General features: G+C 43.1%; 1 protein-coding gene across 5 annotated transcripts in view; it reads right to left on the bottom strand.

Moving 5' to 3' along the window:
* Window positions 1–15,223, bottom strand: part of LOC147461084 (F-box protein At5g39450-like) — a 163,579-nt gene extending 148,356 nt beyond the window's left edge. The window contains exons 1-3 of one of the 5 annotated variants that reach the window (XM_086508716.1): window positions 14,405–15,223; window positions 14,120–14,291; window positions 13,907–14,010 (exon numbers count right to left, since the gene is read on the bottom strand). In XM_086508716.1, coding sequence (XP_086364842.1) covers window positions 13,907–13,945 — 39 coding nt within the window. In that variant the 5' untranslated portion in view covers window positions 13,946–14,010; window positions 14,120–14,291; window positions 14,405–15,223. The remainder of the gene's footprint in view (window positions 1–13,906; window positions 14,011–14,119; window positions 14,292–14,404) is intronic. The other 4 variants (XM_086508715.1, XM_086508717.1, XM_086508718.1 and 1 more) reach the window with 4 other exon arrangements.
* Between the last annotated feature and the right edge of the window lie 4,149 nt (window positions 15,224–19,372).

The raw sequence follows: 19,372 nt of genomic DNA, 5'->3' as shown, positions 1-19,372 counted from the left end.
GATATGTACATCTAGGCAATGTGGACAGGGGATCCGTCTAGGGCAGAGACAGATGGTGATGAAGCTGAACAAAGTGGATATGCCCATTCCTACAAGGAGGAGGAGTCTGTTGATGCTATGCTCCAGGATGAAATGGTATGGGGTGAGCTTCCTTCTTTTTTGTCTAAAAATATGGCAGTAGAGCATGTATTAGAAGAATTGGTTCATGAAGATGACGTACAAGAGGAGTTAGTGGAGCCATATGGCTCTACTTTCTTGGATGGTCTTGAAGAGGAGGTGAGTCTTACAGGTATGGAAGAGAAGATGAAGCTGATGCAGGTAGAGAAGCCTTTGATCGAAGAGCAGGTGTTGCCGATTGTGCCAAGTGAAGAGCCACATGGTATGGCTGTGGAAAAGCTTATAAAAGTGGTATGTGCTTCACACGTGATGAGTATGCTTGTGGATACAGCTATGCAATGGGATATTCAACAGGTATAGGAGTTCTTGGAGGAGATTTCCATCTTCTATGGTTGGGAAGGTATGCCAGATAGGTTCGAGGTGGGTGACGATATGGATGATTCATCTGTTGAACAAGATGGTGAGCAAGATTGTGCTCAATTTGAAGAGGACTAGATGCTTGTGGATGCATGGAGCGGTGAAGGATTGATGCATGCATTCTATATGCACCACTGTTTATGTGCATGGGTGTAGTTCTACAGGAGGCTACTCTAAATGAATGGTTGCACTCAGGGTTATGTCTTTGATCTAGGCGAAGGCTTTGCTATGATGCAGGGGGTTGGGCAACCAACTTGAGGGGTGACGACAATTAGCAGGAATAAGACTATATATATGGTTTTTGGTGTGTTCTCACAGTGTTTTCCAGTGTTTACAGTTTGTAGATGAATAAAGACTTTGGTTGAACATAAATGTTCAATGAGGGGTTGGGCAATGATGGTGTAGCCAAAGTTTGTCAACCCTAGAAGAGGGTACAGACAATAATGTGTATGCTTTCAGGTGTAGGCATGGGTGATAAAGCAAGTACGAAGTCCCATTACAAGCAGGGAGATCTAGGATGTGTATGTTTTATGTGTTTATGAAGGCCTAAGTGTAGAGATTTCATGCTTGAAGGAAAGGTTTTTACATGTGGAAAGGCTCTTAGGACATGCAAGGCAACTTGTGTAGAGGAAGACATGTGGTCAATGGTGAAAAGGAAAGTGTGTGAGAGACTTCACACCTCTGCATGAGGGAGGCCGAAAAAGTCTTAGTCTATAAATTTTTTGCAAAATTGGTTTTTTGTAAAAACGGGTGTATAAGGCACTGTAGATTGGTGTTTTATCCCACGCCTAGCCAGAAATGCATTAAATTCATGAGACATAGACTACCCCCCTCGATCCGAACGGAGGGTGCCCATAGCACAGTTTGAGATATTTTCAGCCATAGCCAAAGCCATAGCCAAAAATTGTTTGAAGCACATAAAAACTTTGGACTTCGCTTTAAGCGGAAATATCCATGCATGCCTAGAGTAATCATCAATGAAAGTCATGAAGTAAAGTAAATTCCCAAGGACGGAGTTTGCATGGTCCCACAAACATCACTATGCACAAGCTGCAAGCTACATGTGGCCCTAACTGAACCATCCTTTGGACACTTAGAATGCTGAATTTTACCCAAAATAAAGCCTTCACAAACATGATTGACAGGTGCTTCAAGAGGCGGCAAAGAAGCAACCATATTCAGATGTTTTGGGCATCTGAATTTTGCCAGTTTACAAACGCAGCAAATTGACAAAATTCAGATGCCCAAAACATGCATGCCAAAGTTTTGCATTTGAAATAGCCTTAGAATCCACAACTGCATTTGCACACTTGTCATACAAAGTGAGCTTATATAGCCCACGACATAATATGCCAAATGCAACAATTTCATTATCGAAATTGAGATCATGGACTGTACATCTGTCATCCACAAACTTGACTACAAGTCCAAGTCTAGCAAGTGCAGATAAAATATTCTTCTTGATCCCAGGTACATAAAGTGCATCAACAAGTGTGAAAGAACTTCCATTTGCAGCAGTAAGCACAATCTTTCTAACTCCATGAACCGGATAGGAGGCATTGTGGGTGTTAAGTATGGAGCCTGATTTACCCTTCTAATTTTGTGTGGTAAAAGCGCACATTTGTAAGGCCCCCATTATGACGAGAAGCCATCGTGCGTGAAGGAAAATCACTCGCTGAAAACCAAAATTTTCACGGCCAAAAAATCAGGGGCAACTTTAGGGGCCTCGGGGGCGGAATATTCCTTTTCACCGGAATATTATGGCCGGACGGCAGCCGGAAAGTGGTCGGAAAACGACCGGTCGGTTGGCCGGTGGTCGGAAGTCAATGGCCGGTGGCCGAATTCAAAAGCGGGCTTGTCTTCTCAAGGGCGGCCACACATGGGCAGATTGAAGGGTCCGCCCGATTTGGACTTATCTACACAAGGGCGGCTACACATGGCTGCCTCTCATGAGAGAGGGAAACCCTTTTGGCCTATAAAAGGAGGCCATTTCTACACACATTTCATAGTGTGAAGTTGATGCAACAAGGTGAGTGTGAGGTGGTGAGAGTGAAGCAAGGCGGGAGCTCCATTAAGGGTATAATCCCTTTGTAAACTACTTCTTGTTTTGAAGTACTAAAGCCATTGAGTGGCTGCTTTCCTGTGGACGTAGCCCACCTTGGGTGAACCACGTATATCGTGTGTACTCTCTCTTTCTCTCTCTCTCTACTCTATAATCTCGTGTATGTAAATCTGTCTCTCTCCATTAAGTAATCTACTCAATTATCTATTTAGGTACGTTTTATTTCCTAACAACTGGTATCAGAGCAAGGTTTTTGCTTATAGCTAAATTATCTCAAGGAAAGGATTCCTTGAATTAAGTGGGAGTTATGGCGGAGGAAGGGAAGCTCAAGATTGAGAAGTTCAACGGCAAAAACTACCAACATTGGAAGATGCAGATTGAAGACTATCTCTACCAAAAGGACCTCTATTTTCCACTAGGCGGTCTTGCAAAGAAGCCCGCAACGATGGCAGATGAAGCATGGATTGTCCTTGACCGAAAGGCACTGGGAACAATCCGGTTAAGCTTGGCGTCAACGGTGGCCTTCAATGTTTCGGAGATGAAGACCACGGAGGACTTGATGAAGTCACTTGATGACTTCTACGAGAAACCATCCGCATCCAATAAGGTATTTCTTATGAAGCGCTTGTCAATCTAAAGATGGCAGAGAATGGTTCGGTTGAAGAACACCTAAATGACTTTAACACAAACATAAGTCAACTTCGATCGGTAAAAATCAATTTTGATGACGAAGTGCGAGCTCTCCTTATACTATCATCTCTACTGGATAGTTGGGACAGCCTTGTGATGGTTGTAAGTAATTCTATTTCTGGCACAAATACTCTTCAGTTTGATGATGTTGTGGGTGTTCTCCTAAGAGAGGAAATACGAGAGATAAGCACATGAGAATCATCAAGTGCTGTACTGTCAGTGGAAACAAGAGGAAGGCCTAAGGAGAGATTCAAAACCCAAAAGGGTCGTGATCGCTCAAGACGGAGCAAGTCATGTACAAAGTCAGTTCTTGACTGTTGGAATTGCGGCAAGAAGGGCCACGTCAAGAAGGATTGCTGGTCCAAGAAGAAGAAGGAGACCGAGTCTCAAGACAACAAGCCAACATCAGAGGCCAATGTGGCAGATAAAGTAGAGCAAGATGCTCTAATTCTCTCATTAGACAATGTGTCTAATTCCTGGATAGTAGATTCCGGGGCTTCATCCCACGCGACACCACACAAGCAACATTTCCAAGACTACACCAAAGGTAATTTTGGGTATGTATACTTGGGAGATGATGAAGCTTGTGAGATTGTCGGTAAAGGTACAGTTTCTGTTAAAACTGCTAACGAAAATGAATGGAAGCTTAAAGATGTTAGGCATGTTCCTTCTCTTCGGAAAAATTTGATCTCTACAGGACAATTGGACGATGAAGGTCACAACACTGCATTCGGAAACAAACGGTGGAAGATCTCAAAGGGATCTTTGGTGGTTGCCAAGGGAGAAAAGGTCGGTACACTTTACTTGTGTAATATGAGCACGCAACCTTCAGCTTATGCAACAACTACAGAAGTTGACAGTGCGGTGTGGCACTACCGGCTTGGGCATATGAGTGCCAAAGGAATGCAAATCCTTCAAACAAAGAAGCTTCTACCAGGTTTGAAAGAAGTGAAATTAGAGTTCTGTGAAGATTGTGTTTATGGTAAACAAAAGAGGGTAAAATTTCAAAAATCAGGAAATGAAAGAAAAAATAAAAAACTTGAGTTGGTTCATTCTGATGTTTGGGTCCTGCAAGTATCTGTTTCATTCATAGATGATGCGACTAGAAAAACATGGGTTTATGTCATGAAGAATAAATCCGATGTATTTTCGATATTTCAAAGGTGGAAAGCACTATGGTGCTCAATGACATCACCAAACCTTGTGCCTCTACCATGTCCTCCATGCACCAAATATCATATGTAGGGGAATTCTTGGCCTCTCTTTGCTGAAAGTTTGAGAACGATCCATCATGTAGTCAAGTGTGGAGGCATTTAATAAAAGGATCCTTCTCACTCTAATTCAAGTGTAGACATTATCTCCATTATACAAGGTTCTACTTTTTCACAAGCAAAACTATAGCGATTAAGGGGTGAGAGCTGTAGCCAAAGCAGCCAAGCGTTCGCGGGTGCGGAAGGTAAAAGTCCCAAAAAGGACTAACGTTTCGCAAACCCGCAACGACACTCTTGGTCTAGAGCGTTAGACACCATTTAAACTCATCACCAAAACTATAGCGATTAAAGAATTCTTCTATCAAAGATGGATATTAACTCCACAAGTGGATGTTATGTGTACACATGGGCTTAGACACTCCCAAACAAATTCTTTTGAGTGTCATGATAGTCACAATGCAAGTCATCCTAGTATTAGGAAGATATATGCACTTAGGGATAGTTTTCTAAAACTTGGTCTAGCAAAAAGTCACATTATGTCCCCAAAGAGTTGGTATAATAGTAAGGCTTTGGCCTCTCAACCTCCAGGTTGTGGGTTCAAATCCCCCATTGCGTCACACTCTAAATGGCCACCTTGTGCTCACCTGGTGTTCACGCTACTAGGGCGCTTGTCCTTGGACACTCGAGCGCATCCTCGTTGTGGGGTGGGTCACCCAAGGAGGAGGTTCCTAGCTGGTTGCTACGAGTTCTCTCCGTCGCTCCCATCACATAGTACATCAATTAGGTGGCCATGATGATGCCTACGCATGGATCTTGCTCGATGGTACACAACCCTTTCCCGACCATGTAACATGGCTAATATTTGGAAGGGATAAATACCTCCACATGTGGGGAGTTTGGTGTGTCCAAAAAAGAAAAAAAGCCACATTATGATCATTTGTGTGTCTTCGATGCAAGGTATACGCACATGTGTCCAAAGACCCTCAAAAAACGTCATTATGATCATTTGTGTGTCTTTTGATGCAAAGCATATGCGCCTGTGTCCAAAGACCCTCGAAAAAATATTGATCTAGAGTCACACAAGTGTATCTTTCTTGGTTATGGTGCAAATGGAGAGATGGAATATTATCTCTAGCACCCAAAATCACGTAAAGTAATTTGCAAACCACACGTTATCTTTAACGAGTCAAAGATGCACAACAAGCCTATCAACCAGGTTGAGTATAGAAAAGACACATTTTAGGACATTACCTCAAAACACAAGTGATGCACCTTGGTAATTTTTCATTTGGCCTAGTCTAGGCAAGCCCTCCTTGTTTCCGATGTCTAACACCCACATGGAGCATGCATGGGAGTAGAACCTAGTGCAAGGCAATTATTACCTCCTACTATGGAAAAAAAGTGCAAAATGCACCGTAGTTGAGGCAATCAAAGAGAGAAGAATCCATGGGGAAGGAGAAAAGAGTTTTCCAAAAACAAAAAGGCACTAATAGAAATTATCACTTTACAATGAGTATGTCCCTAAAAATTTTGTTAGCAGGTCAAATTATAAGGTATCTCATGAGATACCCTCCAAAGATCGAAGCAAAAGGAAAGTGCAGTGTCGTGGAGAGAGAGGGAAAGAGGACACATGGCAGTAGGTGTTGAGAGAGAGTGGAGAGTTTTGTCTTTGTCGTGGAGTGGAGCCAGGGGCGGATGCGGTGCAATCGAGCCATGACATCTGCATGCATCGAATTGCAGAGGGAGCTAGCGGGAAGCAGAGTTGAAGACAAAACGACGGGGCAAGGAGATGTTGTGTGGGCCCGTGCCATTAGAGTTGCCAACACAGGGACATCGTCTCTCTCTCTCTCTCTCTCTCTCTCTCTCTCTCTCTCTCTCTCTCTCTCTCTCTTTGTATCAGGAGCACATGCGATGGATATCTGGTATATTGGTTGCAACAAGTCAAAAGGGCGTTAGTTGAATGCAGTAAGAGTAACATCTTCTATTCGATGCAGTAACAGAGAGGGAATTACTATGCACGGGAGCCCACCGAGCCTGGTCTCTCTATTGGCCATAGTGACTTGTTGTCCTCATTGAGGTTGGTGAGAGGTTATGGTGGGAGCAAGCCTGCACAGAAGGACACGAACGCCAATGGGCGGAGCAGCCTAGGTCGGAGTGAGTGCACCGCAGGAACACATCCAAATACGCAAGTCTTTGGTTTGACGTGGGTGGAAAAAGGAATCTCGCAAGGTAATTAATTAATGAAACCTAGAATAGACCCAGGATGTCAGTAGGTAATTAATTATCACTTTAGAATGAGTATGTATGTTCAATTTTGCTCCCACTTCTTTATAGAGAATCTAGGAAGATACTTTTCGCTTGACAAAAGGAAAATGCTCGGTCTTTGAGTAAAAAAGTAAAAGGAATGTTGATTGAATGGTCTTGGTAACACGTTGGTGCAGCCAAAGTGTGTTGACCCTAGGAGAGGGCACAAGCAATGGTGTGTATGTTTATAGATGCATGGCAAAGTGCTAGAGTAGATGGGAAAAGCTTGGGCAGGCAGCTGGTAGCAAAGATATATGCTTTATATGGTTTTCTAGACCATATGGGCTCCAAAAGGGCATGCCAAGATGACAAGTGAAGGATGTCCAAAGTGCCAGGTTTTGGATCGGATATGTAAAGCTTGAAGTGTTGAATGAATAGGTCCAAACGGCTCATCAAATGGAGCTACAGAGTGCAAGATATTTGAGTTTGAAGGTGGAGTGCATTGCAGATCTGCAATGGACAGGCCAAGTGATTGCAAGAGGTTAAAGCTAGTTGCAACATATAGGTGTCAAGAGCTTATCATATGGAGCATGTCAATCTTTCTAGATCGTCGATTGGAGCCCCGAATACCAAGATATTGCAGTCGAAGTTTCATTGGGGGTCAGTCCTATGCCAGTTTGATCGCCTCGGGCAACGTGCCATTCGAGGATTTTGGAGCCTTGCTAGGGTTTGTATGCAAAGCATGCGGCATATGAAGGGCATGGAATTTTCGGCTCATCAAACGGGCATCAGATTGTCAAGATACGGGGTTTTGAAAATGACGGTAGGTGCCAGCCGCGACGGCATCAAGAGATTTCATGGCATCAAGAGATTTCATGCCACTTTGGCACGCGTTGTTTGAGGGTTTGGTTAGGTTACAATGTAGTGAGGCATGCAAGATACTAAGTTAGCAGTGGGGGGTTTCAACTGGTTTCGACCACTTTGTCATTGGATCCCTGTGCACCAAACTGCAGGCAGTCAATTTGGGGGAAAAAACAAAGTTTTATTTGAAGTTTTTAATGGACTTGGAAAAGTTTTGGAGAGCAAAGACTCACGGGTCGCCACGTGGCAAGCAATGCTCCCACATGTGGAGCCCGAACATAGAAGGGCAGCGTATATGGTATGGGGCAGGCGCATTCCATGAGCATTAGCATTGAAATGAGGAGGTTGGAGCTCCTTGGTTGGCTATGGCAGACGGGTCTCTGCCTTGCGCGTGCATACTCGATGTCGGTTATGATGACGGCACTGCCATGCATCAATGGGGTTGTTGCCGGTGAGGTCTGCCATCCCTTGTTAACGTGTCATGGACCGTGATGACGTGGCCGCCCTAGTTGGGACCGTTCTCACATGTCTAAAATGTGCCCCAAAATGTTTATGAAGGGAAGCCTCCCACCGGGGTTGTCACGCCGCCATGACAACGCCCAGGGGCTCCCATGAAGCAGTTCCTACGTACCTTGGGGTCCAAGGCACTCCAAAAAAGGAGTGGTGCATGCAAGCTTGAGAAAAATAAGAGAAAGTCAGCTAAAGATTAGGGGTCTACACACGCCCTACAAGGGGCCAGATTTTTGTAATTTCGGAGGGGGGGGGGGGGGGGGGGGGGAGCTCGTCTGGGAGCAAAGAGAGATCAACGAGGATCTCAAGAGGGAGAAGCTTTGGAGAGGAGAGTCGGAGCCAATGAAGGTACCAACAATGGAGGGATTTTGATTCCTCTCTCAGCAAGGGGAGTCACGCGGAGGTGAAGCCATTGATTGCCAAGGTTTTTTTTGCACTCGTCGTGCTTGTGCGGGACGAGGTTGATGCTAGTAGGTTTTCATGGTGTTGTAGAAGGTGTTTTTGTCGAAATTGAAGCAAACCATATCAAAATTTGTTGTTGTTTCTTCCCTCTTTTCCCTCTTCTTCTCTTTGCTTTGTTCCAATCATCTGGTGCTGGTGTTTGAGATGCGTGTGCCTCCCCGAGCCTATATGTGTGTGAGAGAGAAAGAGAAAACGGTGTGTGTTGTGGCACGGCTTTAAACATGCAAAATTTGGTGTGGCGTGATGTTAGTTGTGTGAGTTTTGAAGGTGAACTCTAATGGATTGGGATATAGTGATTATCCTGGGCTATAGAGAGACGGGGGTGTATCCGTTTTTCCGTATCCAACGAAGAGAGAGAGAGAGAGAGAGAGAGAGAGAGAGAGAGAGAGAGATTTTGCAGTGCACATTATCGAGCACATCTACAAGGATGGGCTCGGGTGTGGCTCCAGAGTCTCTCTCTCTCTCTCTCTCTCTCTCTCTCTCTCTCTCTTGCACGTTGGCTTGTAGTGCGAGTCCGGGTGCTGCTCTGAGAGCTACTATTTCATGGCAAGACTATGTGGTAAGTTATCAAGATTATGTGCTAACTTGGCCTAAAAGTCCAATATGATAAGATGCACCACCCTCAAATCGTAGGGTTTCCAAATTGGGAGAGCTTGCTTTCAAAATTGGATAAGTATGTCCCTACAATTTTTGTAAGCAAGTCAAATTATAAGGTATCTCATGAGATACCCTCCAAAGATCAAAGCAAAAGGAAAGTGCATTGTCGTGGAGAGAGAGGGAGAGAGGGCACGTGTCAGTAGGTGTTGAGAGAGAGCGGGGAGTTTTGTCTTTGTCGTGGAGTGGAGCCAGGGGCGGATGCGACGCAATCGAGCCATGACATCTGCATGCATCGGATTGCAGAGGGAGCTAGGGGGAAGCAGAGTCGAGGACGAAACGACGGGGCAAGGAGATGTTGGGTGGGCCCGTGCCATTAGAGTTGCCAACACAGGGACATCGTCTCTCTCTCTCTCTCTCTCTCTCTCTCTCTCTCTCTCTCTCTCTCTGTGTGTGTGTGTGTGTGTGTGTGTGTGTGTGTGTGTGTGTCAGGAGCACATGCGATGGATATTTGGTATACTGGTTGCAACAAGTCGAAAGGGCGTTAGTTGAATGCAGTAATAGTAACATCTTCTATTTGATGCAGTAACAGAGAGGGAATTACTATGCACGGGAGCCCATCGAGCCTGGTCTCTCTATTGGCCATAGTGACTCGCTGTCCTCATTGAGGTTGGTGAGAGGGGATGGTGGGGGCAAGCCTGCACAGAAGGACACATACACCAATGGGCGGAGCAATCTAGGTCGGAGTGAGTGCACCGCAAGAACACATCCAAATACGCAAGTCTTTGGTTTGACGCGGGTGGAAAAAGGAATCTCGCAAGGTAATTATTAATGAAACCTGGAATAGACCCAATAGCTATGCATAGTCACTAGAAAAGTAGTACGATAGGCATTTTATGCACGTTGCAATAGTTAACCATTCAAAAACACGTGCAATGACTCAAGTACTTGAAAATTCCACCCCAAGATCAAACCTCCTCGCCTAAAAGCCAACCTATTGCAGTGACCTTCTTTTTGCAATCAAAACTCACATTGTAGAGCCTGAATAAATCATTAGTCACATGAGGAGGTGCACCACCCCCTTGCATCCCAAGCCTCTTGATATTGAGACCTCGCTTGGAAACTTCTACCTCCCAACTCTCCAATAAGGCCTCTGCTTGTGCCAAACAGATTCCATCTACTAACATAGTATGGCGGAAGGGGGAGCCCTTTACATGTGTCACAATCTACGACCTGAAGGCTAAAGTCCAAAACTAAAAAAAACCCTTTTGCACGTGATAAAGAGGGAGAGAGGCCGCCGAAGGCGGCCGGCCGTACTAGTCTTTAAAAATGGTTAGCCCTATTCCATATAGATCACATGTGCTTGCCCCATCATAAAATATATAAAACAATGCTCATCTACGAAGATAGCATGTTGCTGGTGGTCACCATACAATAGCACGAACTTGATTTTCCTTCTGGTGGACACTGATAGAATAGCAAGAATACTTGTCCCTACTCAAGAACCTTTCCTAATTTTCCCATCTAAGTCCATCCTCCAATATAATTATGGCAACGCATAAATACTACTCATGGTTACATCGGAGTACATCGTAAGCCAACATATTGTAGTATCCTCTACACTACCAGAAGACGATATCTAGGGAATCATCCTTGCCCAAGCATCCATATGTGCATCCCATTCCTACTTATCCCGCATCCAATGTATTTATCAAATCCAAGAATTACACTTTAAGACCTAGCCAAACTTGTCCAGAGCAGCATTTCCTTGATATATCCTACCTGTTAGGAGGCTTAAACTCTCTAAATTGCCCCCAAAGTGGTGCCTCCACTAGCTCCATTTCTAAAATAGAAATTATTATTATTATTATTTTTGGGGTCAAAGGCACATGTTTCTAGCAAGGCCTAGTTTCTCTATAGCAACAAGTATAGATTCCATGTGTGTGCCAAGTTGTTCCAAGATTTTAAAGGCAAGGATTGTTGCAGAATTTACAACAATGCTTGCAAATACTTTTGATAACAGTGACTAAAAGGATTTCTTTTGGGAGCCCATGCTGTCAAAAAGACATTCTTGCATTCCAAAATAGACCTAGGTAATACTTGAGTGCCTTTCCAATAAAATAGGTTTATATACTTTGATACATTATCTTCGATTAAAAGAGCCTATCAAGTACTCTTTGTGACTTGATAAACCTGCTTTATTTTTTTTCGAGAAAAAGATCCTTCTATTAGTTAATGAAACTGCCCATAGGGCTACAACCACCTCTTCGAGAGAGGGCTACAACAACCATGATGGGGAGGCTCTCCCAATGAAAAAACACCATATGTACAATGAGGCTAAACCAAGAAATGGTAGGAGGGAAAAGCCACACAGGTGGACGGTAGTGCCATCTGAGTACACCCTGGGCCATGCGGAAAAAAGGCCCAAGATGCCAAAGTCGAAGGAAAGCCTCTTTGCGCTCCCGCATGCGATCGGAGCTGCCTTGGAGTCTCTCGAGCTGTCCTCTGAGAGTGTGGAGCCAAGACATGTTTCAAATGTGGGTCTTTATCACCATGAGTTTTTGTATGACCCCTAAAGCTCTAGGGATTATACAGGTTCTAAGACTAGTTGTCCAAGTGTGGCAACTTTTCTTACTAAGATGCAAAACATCCTTAGTACCAAAAAATATATATTTAGTGACAAATTGATAGGACTAAAGCTTATGCAGATCAAAAGCTATCTTTTAGAGCTTTTGAAGAAGGAGAAAAAGTATTTCTCCAAGTTCTTGTGAAGTCTACATCTTTGTCGACTAGTAAATATCACGAGATTTCATGAAGGTACTAAGGCCCTTGTAAGATTCATAAAAAGCTTAGTGATCCACATTGTCAAGTTCACCCAGTATTTCATATCAGCAAGTTAAACTTCTAAGGATGATAATTTGATTGATGGTATTATTACCTTGGAAGAGTAGATTTTGATCATATTCTAAACAAGATACTATAGATTGGAGTAAAAAATGATCGAGAAATTGTGTCATCCAAGAAATTTCAAGTTTCCCGGAAAGATCTTCCACGTACAGATGCTACATGGGATCCATAATATTTTGTCTGTAAACATTTCCCTACTTTGATCATTGAGGACAATGAGGGAGAGACAATGTTAGAAGATGGAGAATTTAAAAACCTGGTCAGAAGGTCCGAGATGGTCTAAGAGAACAAAATATTAGTGTGTAAGGTCGCAAAAGTTAGTGAAATTAGCAAGGGGTTAGTGTGAAATTAGAGTGTGTAATATGAGGACCTAGCCAAGAGGCCCAAGACCGGTGGTTCAAGAGCAAGCATGTGATGGCAAAAAATGTAAAAACGTTCAAGGCCATGTGCTCAGGGGGTTATCAAGGGGAATGTGGCCAATGTGAAAGAGGACATAACCAAGGGAAATAAAGGTTGGATGTCGAGTTAATTTACACATGCCATTGAGTTTCATTTTCTTGAGACGAGTGTGAGGATTTTGGAAGCAAGGAATGTTTTTTGGGCTTTGTAGTGCAATCAACGTGGAGAGGGAGAGCCAACGAGAGTGCAATAGGGAGATACACAGTGTTCGGGAAAAGTGTGCCTCAGCTTAGCCTTGAGCCGGTTGCAAAATCAAAGTAGTTGGTTGAGGGGAGGGCAAGAAGGAGAAAATTTTGCTTAAAATACATGAAAAATAGTGTAATTTTGCAAAATAACTTGCTAGTATTGTAAAATTTCCGGTTCAGATTTGTCTTGGAGGGATTTTTGTATGTTTGTGAAAATGATTTTTCCCGAACACTGGAGAGACAATGAATATCAAACGGAGCCTCCCATAGTTTCCTATGGGTTCATCATAGAGTTTTGGCCCTAGGTTCCTATGTAAAACTTTGTTGAGCCAAGACTCTTTCCCACGTTTTTGGATCCACTTTGCTGGGGTAAAGGCAAGGTGTCTTCACACGGGGCTGGACACCCGGTGTCCGGCCACCCATTGCATACACTTTCCTTATCTTTGTACATATACAAAGAATAAGGAGCTCCTTACTTAGAGGTGTGCTCCACCCACACGTGACACAATGCACTCTCTTCTCCATCTCCCTTTCCTCGTACGCACATGCACTCCAGCGCACACTTTCAACTGGTATCAGGGCCACGACATTCGGTGGTGCTCCCTTAGTAGGGAAGAAGCTCGATGTTTGCCAACGTCAGATCACAGGCGGTTTGGTGCGGATATGGCAAAGATCGAGGGGGATCAGTGGCATCAAGAGGAGACTCGATGGATCTCGAAGGTTGGAGCTCATCTCTCAACTAGTTTGCCTTGATTGCTTCACAATGTATATGGTAAGAATTAATAAAGTGATAGTGGTGTGGATTTTATAGCATGACATAGCTTGTGATGATGGCTCCATTGTATCTTTCCTCGAAGATTTTGCCAAAAACTCTATGACCTCGCATCACAACTGAGATTTTTCATTTAAAGACGTATGGAGGTGAAATTTGCACATTATAATAAAGATGGAAAGAGATGCATTTCGTGCATCTTGTGCCCATTAAAAAAAAAAAACCATACATATATGTGTATGGTGTGGAGCTGGCACCATTTTTGACATTTATAATAATACCGTAGGGAACGTGTCCTTCCCCCGCCACTTTTATCCCCTCCAGTGTTGAAGGGGGACTTATGCTTCTCCTCGAGTGTTGAAGGGACTTTATAGTTTGTAAAAATACTATAGTTGTACAAGGAAGAACTTATTACCTGTGTTTTATGAAGACATGTATAATTCCATGTTGCCATGTTGTGGTGTATTGTCCATGTCTCCCTTTGTTTGTTATGAGTCCTTGTCACCTTTATCTACAATCCTTTTAATAAAAATAATGTAAATTCGTTGCTTTAATGTGTACATGATGTAATCTAAGTACTTTTGAGATCACATAGAGAAAAAAATCAAAATACGAAATATGAGTGAACCTTTGGTATTGGTCATTTGCATCAAAGCACAATCTTGGATGGATCGGCTCATAGACCTTTCTTACAATGCTCGACCATCTTCCCACTAGTATGTGTTTTGCCATTGTCATCCCTTCTGCGGCTTCTGCCAACATTTCGGCTGACACATTCATGCCTACGATTACCTACACTACTTTTGATAATCATGGTCTTAGAGTCTCTCTCTCTCTCTCTCTCTCTCTCTCTCTCTCTCACACACACACACACACACACACACACACAGTTGCAAAAAGTAGAGCTTGGTACCTTAATGTAGCTTGTTGCTGCTCTTCTTCATCCCCTTTGCTCATGCAGGCCGTTCGCATCACCATATCTACTTTTATTTATTTTTTAATAATTAGCTCTTGCTTTTTTTTTTTAGCCCTTGCTTTCTTCACTCTCTAGAGATTCCCTCTCCTTCCCTATTATCACTCTTCACACCTTTGCTTCCCCCCCCTCCCCTCCCTCTCTCTCTCTCTCTCTCTCTCTCTCCAAGAGATCCTCAATCCCTTTTTAAGAGACTAACAAATCAATTGCTGCCACATGGAATAGCTCTCCTTTCTTCATTGTAAAATTCAGTTTTACACAATCAAGGTAAAGAATATTGAGAGGAATTGAGAATTGAGAAATAAGAGAGGGAATTGGGTCTGCACCAATAGAAACAAGTAGAGAGAGAATCGACAGTGTGCAACTATCAAGCAAAGCTTGAAGATCTTTGTAGAGCTAAGTATTGCAATCGAAGTGCAATCAAGCCTTGCAGTACAAATCAACACAAGAAATCTTGGACAAATTCTCACAATATTTCCCACATTGTGACTTACCTCAACATCATGAGGTTCTTTGAGGGAGGAGCCGCATACCTAGCTAGGTATGCGGTGCCTCTCGAGCAGAAGCTCATATGTTATGCATTGTATGTAAAACACTGAGAAAGATTTCCTACATGAGAAGATTTCTTGTGCAAAGGCATTGGAGCAAATTAGGTCTGCACAATCGAGCAAGTGAAGCAGGGAACCTCAAGGGATTGCAATCAAGCAAGGCAATTAAGTAGCGCTAGAGCATTAACACCAAAGGAAGCAACGCTGGCCATGAGCAGCCCACTATGAGCAAGCACATGCAGTAAGAATTTTGAGCAAGGAATTGAAAGCAGGCAGCAGTGTTGTGGTCAGCAAAGCAAGGAGAATAGAGCTTGTGAATCGGACGGGCAAGCAGTTTTTGCAAGTGAAAATGGGTAGCGCTGAGTAGCAGTAGCAAAAACGCATTGCAATGGAAGGCATATAGCAGGGAATCGAGAGCTCATGAGTGTGCACGCTCTCTCTCTCTCTCTCTCTCTCTCTCTCAGTCACACACACACACACACACACAGATCGAGAGCTCGGTGAAAAGAGAGAAGCCCCGGCATGAAGCAAGAGAAAGCCTACCAAGGAATACCTAACGGGTCTATCCTTGCTATCACTTAAGGATCAAAGAGCTTAGAACCTTAGGTTTCCCAAGGATCGTAGCCTAGGCAAACTTGATAGCAACTGCTGAACATCATTTGTGGTGCTTGTTCTTTCCTAGGTGTTGGCCCCCATTTGGGGCTCAACTTTGACTTTTAAGCATTCCTTCTTTATCACTCACATGCATTTGGGGCAAGGCTCGGGAAACATTTGTGGAGTGTGGGCCCGGCTTTGGAACCTTTTCACACACATATGAACACACTAACTCTAAATTTGAAAGGGATAATCACACTAAAAATCTCATATTATAACTAAAAGTTCCATAATTTGAACCGGCCTGAGAACCTTCTTGCCCAAACTTGAGCCGGCCATTTTTCATTTTGAACAGGCTTTGGATAAAGCCAACCTATCTTTTCTCGAGCCCTGATTTGGGGCTCAACTTTGAGTTGTAAGAATTTCTTTTTTATCACTCACATGCATGGTTCCCCCCACTTTCACTTACTTTTGACTATGATTACCAAGACAAACCTTTTCTAGAGACATCTCATCACCTCTTTTGGTTTTGACAATTGCGGCCCAATAAATTTTTGACAAGTAATGCATGCTTTGTTAGCCTGTGTGATGCTGTTCTACCTTATCTACAATATATCCTACTCCTAGATCTTCTTTGTTGCATGTATTTACTTTTATCAACAAGTCTAAATGACAATAATTAACGCTCTCCCACTGAGATGCAAAAAGATCAAAGCTAGAAAGTACCAGCTATCAAGCTTGTGAGCCTTCGATGCTTATGCCAATGTTTGTAGCAACATTTCTTTTGTAACTTAGGAGAGATCTTTTTCAATGCTTTCTACTTGATTGAGGGTGCCAAAGGGCAAGCAATGGTTGCTCTAGCTAGGACTCTTTTCACCACTCTTAGAGGAATCAATCCACACCAAGTTTTAGGTGAGATATGAGAGGGGATTACTTCAAGATAGAATGATGGCATCTTACATCTCTTTTTGGATTCATCCTTTGGCTAGTCTCTAGGACTCTATGAACAATTCTTAGCTTGTTGATCAATAACATGCATATGAGAAAACAAATAAAATGAGATACTCAGCGCAAGAAGTCGAGGAGGAGAGAGATTGAAGCTCCCCAAGAGGCTTGAGGTCCCCCTACTGACTCCTCTACCCTACTACGCTCTCTCTCTCTCTCTCTCTCTCTCTCTCTCTCTCTCTCTCTCTCTCTCTCTCCCCTGCAATGCCAAGGTGGGCCATGACGAGGAGTACCAGAGACCTTTCAAACCCTGGTTAGATTTTGTAGATCATCAAGCTGGAGGGAACTTTGGATGCTTGCCGACGTGATATGCATTCTCAAAGATCAGATATTTTGTGCAATCAACCAATGGTAGAGGTCTTTTCGAGACAGAAGATAATCATATTTCAATCGACGATCAGTTGGCCTAATCTAGAGTCGAACCACTAAAACTCATTGCCTTTGCAGGCCCGTTCATTACATTTTTCTGCTGATGCTATCAGGGTGTTGGCGATGCAGACGGAAGAGGCTGAAGAAATGGGAAGAATAAACGTCGAAGTGGACATGAGAGCAAAAAAGCTTAGCAGGATCGATCACACCAAAGCTTATGAGGGTTATCCTCAAGTAATTAAGCCAGCGGCTTTAGTGCTAGTTGCTTGCACTTTTAGCAGAGAGTGTGAGGGGACTAGTAGTAGGCAACTCAATGTCGAGGGAAAGGCATTGGGGAATATTGCCACTAGTGCACGTCATGGTCTGATGAGCTGTTGACTTTAGTCGCACTTCTTGTCCAACTTTGTTGATAGCCTATCTAAAAATTTGATGAGGCAAGCATTTCAGAACGATCTGCAGACAAACACAAACATCTCTCATGACCAATTCAACGCAGAATATGGTGTCCGTGGGAGTTGGTTAATGTGTAGCTCCAAGGAGATGCAGCATCATTGCAACAGAAGTCAAGTAGTCAATCATGCATACGCTGCTCTGATCTTATGAGCAAAGGTCCATGCACGCAGAAGCTATCGGATTGGCTCACAAACCCTTAGTAAAGGCATAATTGCTGACCAAAGCAGCTTACAACTGTGTGTGTGTGTGTGTGTGTGTGTGTGTGAGAGAGAGAGAGAGAGAGAGAGAGAGAGAGAGAGAGAGAGAGAAGGTAATATTGATCATAGGACATAGAGCATAAAGTTACATCTGCATGTTTTGTGTATGGCAGGGAGGACATATATTCACAACCCTTTGGACATTCCAATTGCACAAGCGCGACTCTAGCTCGACAACATTGCAAAGTCCGTTATCTGCATCCAATTTTCACGCATGCGTTTGCTTGGCTCAACACTTAAACGCTATGGGGCAGGGCACGACTTTCGTTTCTTATAATTTTTTGGCGAGACCACAGTGCCAGCTCTCCACCATACTTTTGTATGACGTGCACAATATACTTTACACTTTCAGTGTGACATTTCATTGCAAGATGATATGTTTTAACTAATCACATTGCTTTTTTGTAGCTTGACTCACATGTGAGCCTGTAGATTGGACAATCAAAAAGCAAGAGTACAAGATTACACGTAAGTAAAGCACCTCATTTATTGTTGCAGTTCATTCATGCTTTATCTATTTGCTTGTTTTAGAATTTTCCACATTACTTCCTTTGCTTTGGTTTATTTGGATCTCGTTTTCAAAACTATACACTCAATGTCGATCAACATCTGCACGTGATTCACTCACGCAATTTTTGCATACGATTGCTTGCCAAATGTATGTGATTACAGTAGTGAATGCATGTGGTGTATCACAGCTCTAAATAATTTATACCATACTAGGTGTCTAAATAATTGATGCCATAGTATATATGTCCTCATTTCTCCCATACTAGGTGTCAGTATGAAGTTCTCAAGACCTAGAAGGTTACAGTCTAAGCATCACTAAGGTAAAAAGAAAACTGCAGCCAACTTGAAACTAGCTTATCGTCCATATGCTAGGTCATGGTTTGAAATCATTGCATTGTATAAAGATTGGAGCATGCAATGTGACATCTTTGCTCACAATCTAGAACTATGTCTCTGCTACGCGACGACATACCTCACATATATAGCGATAAATGAGGTCGATAGATAAATGAATTAGACACTCTTGTTGTGCTCACTTTTGTATTATTGTTGGGCGCTTTGTCATCGGAGCGGCAGCAACAAGGCTTAGCAGCATTGTATCTACAGTCCATTACCAGTTCAAGATACCAACCACAAATCAACAATATCTTCTCTCTATTCATGAGATTGATGAGCGATATTTGGACATAAAAGAGACAGATATTATAATTATAGACGAGCTATCCATGTTAATCCAAACGACTTTTGACCTTAAATCGTAAGACAAAATGTCAATGTAATAAGCAGTAAATTGGCAGATCCCTTCAACAACAAATGCGTTCTCTTGCTCGGTGATCTTGCCCAACTACCCCCAGTTTGTAGTCACGCACAGGAGCTTTGTAACACATGCCATATCACAAGCTCGGTCCACTGGCTACATGCAACTTTGTACAAGATTTCATTCTCTATAAGACATGCAACGGACCCTTAATTGCTTCAGTTCTTCACCATTTTTCGTGAAAGAAAACCACTCCTAGGTAAGATCAATTGTACCTTGGGTGCATGTATTATAGATGAAGTGCATGTGCATTACTATATCAACAACTCTACTACGATAATTTGTACTCACATGTTGGATGTCCAACACTATAACAACCTTGCCTTCAATAAATTGTACAATCAAACTGATCTCA

Source organism: Adiantum capillus-veneris, chromosome 3, assembly GCF_014529385.1.
Source record: "Adiantum capillus-veneris isolate H3 chromosome 3, ASM1452938v2, whole genome shotgun sequence".
Taxonomy (NCBI): domain Eukaryota; kingdom Viridiplantae; phylum Streptophyta; class Polypodiopsida; order Polypodiales; family Pteridaceae; genus Adiantum; species Adiantum capillus-veneris.
The sequence above is the reverse complement of the archived record's forward strand: the minus strand, read 5'-3'. Positions and strand labels throughout refer to the sequence as shown.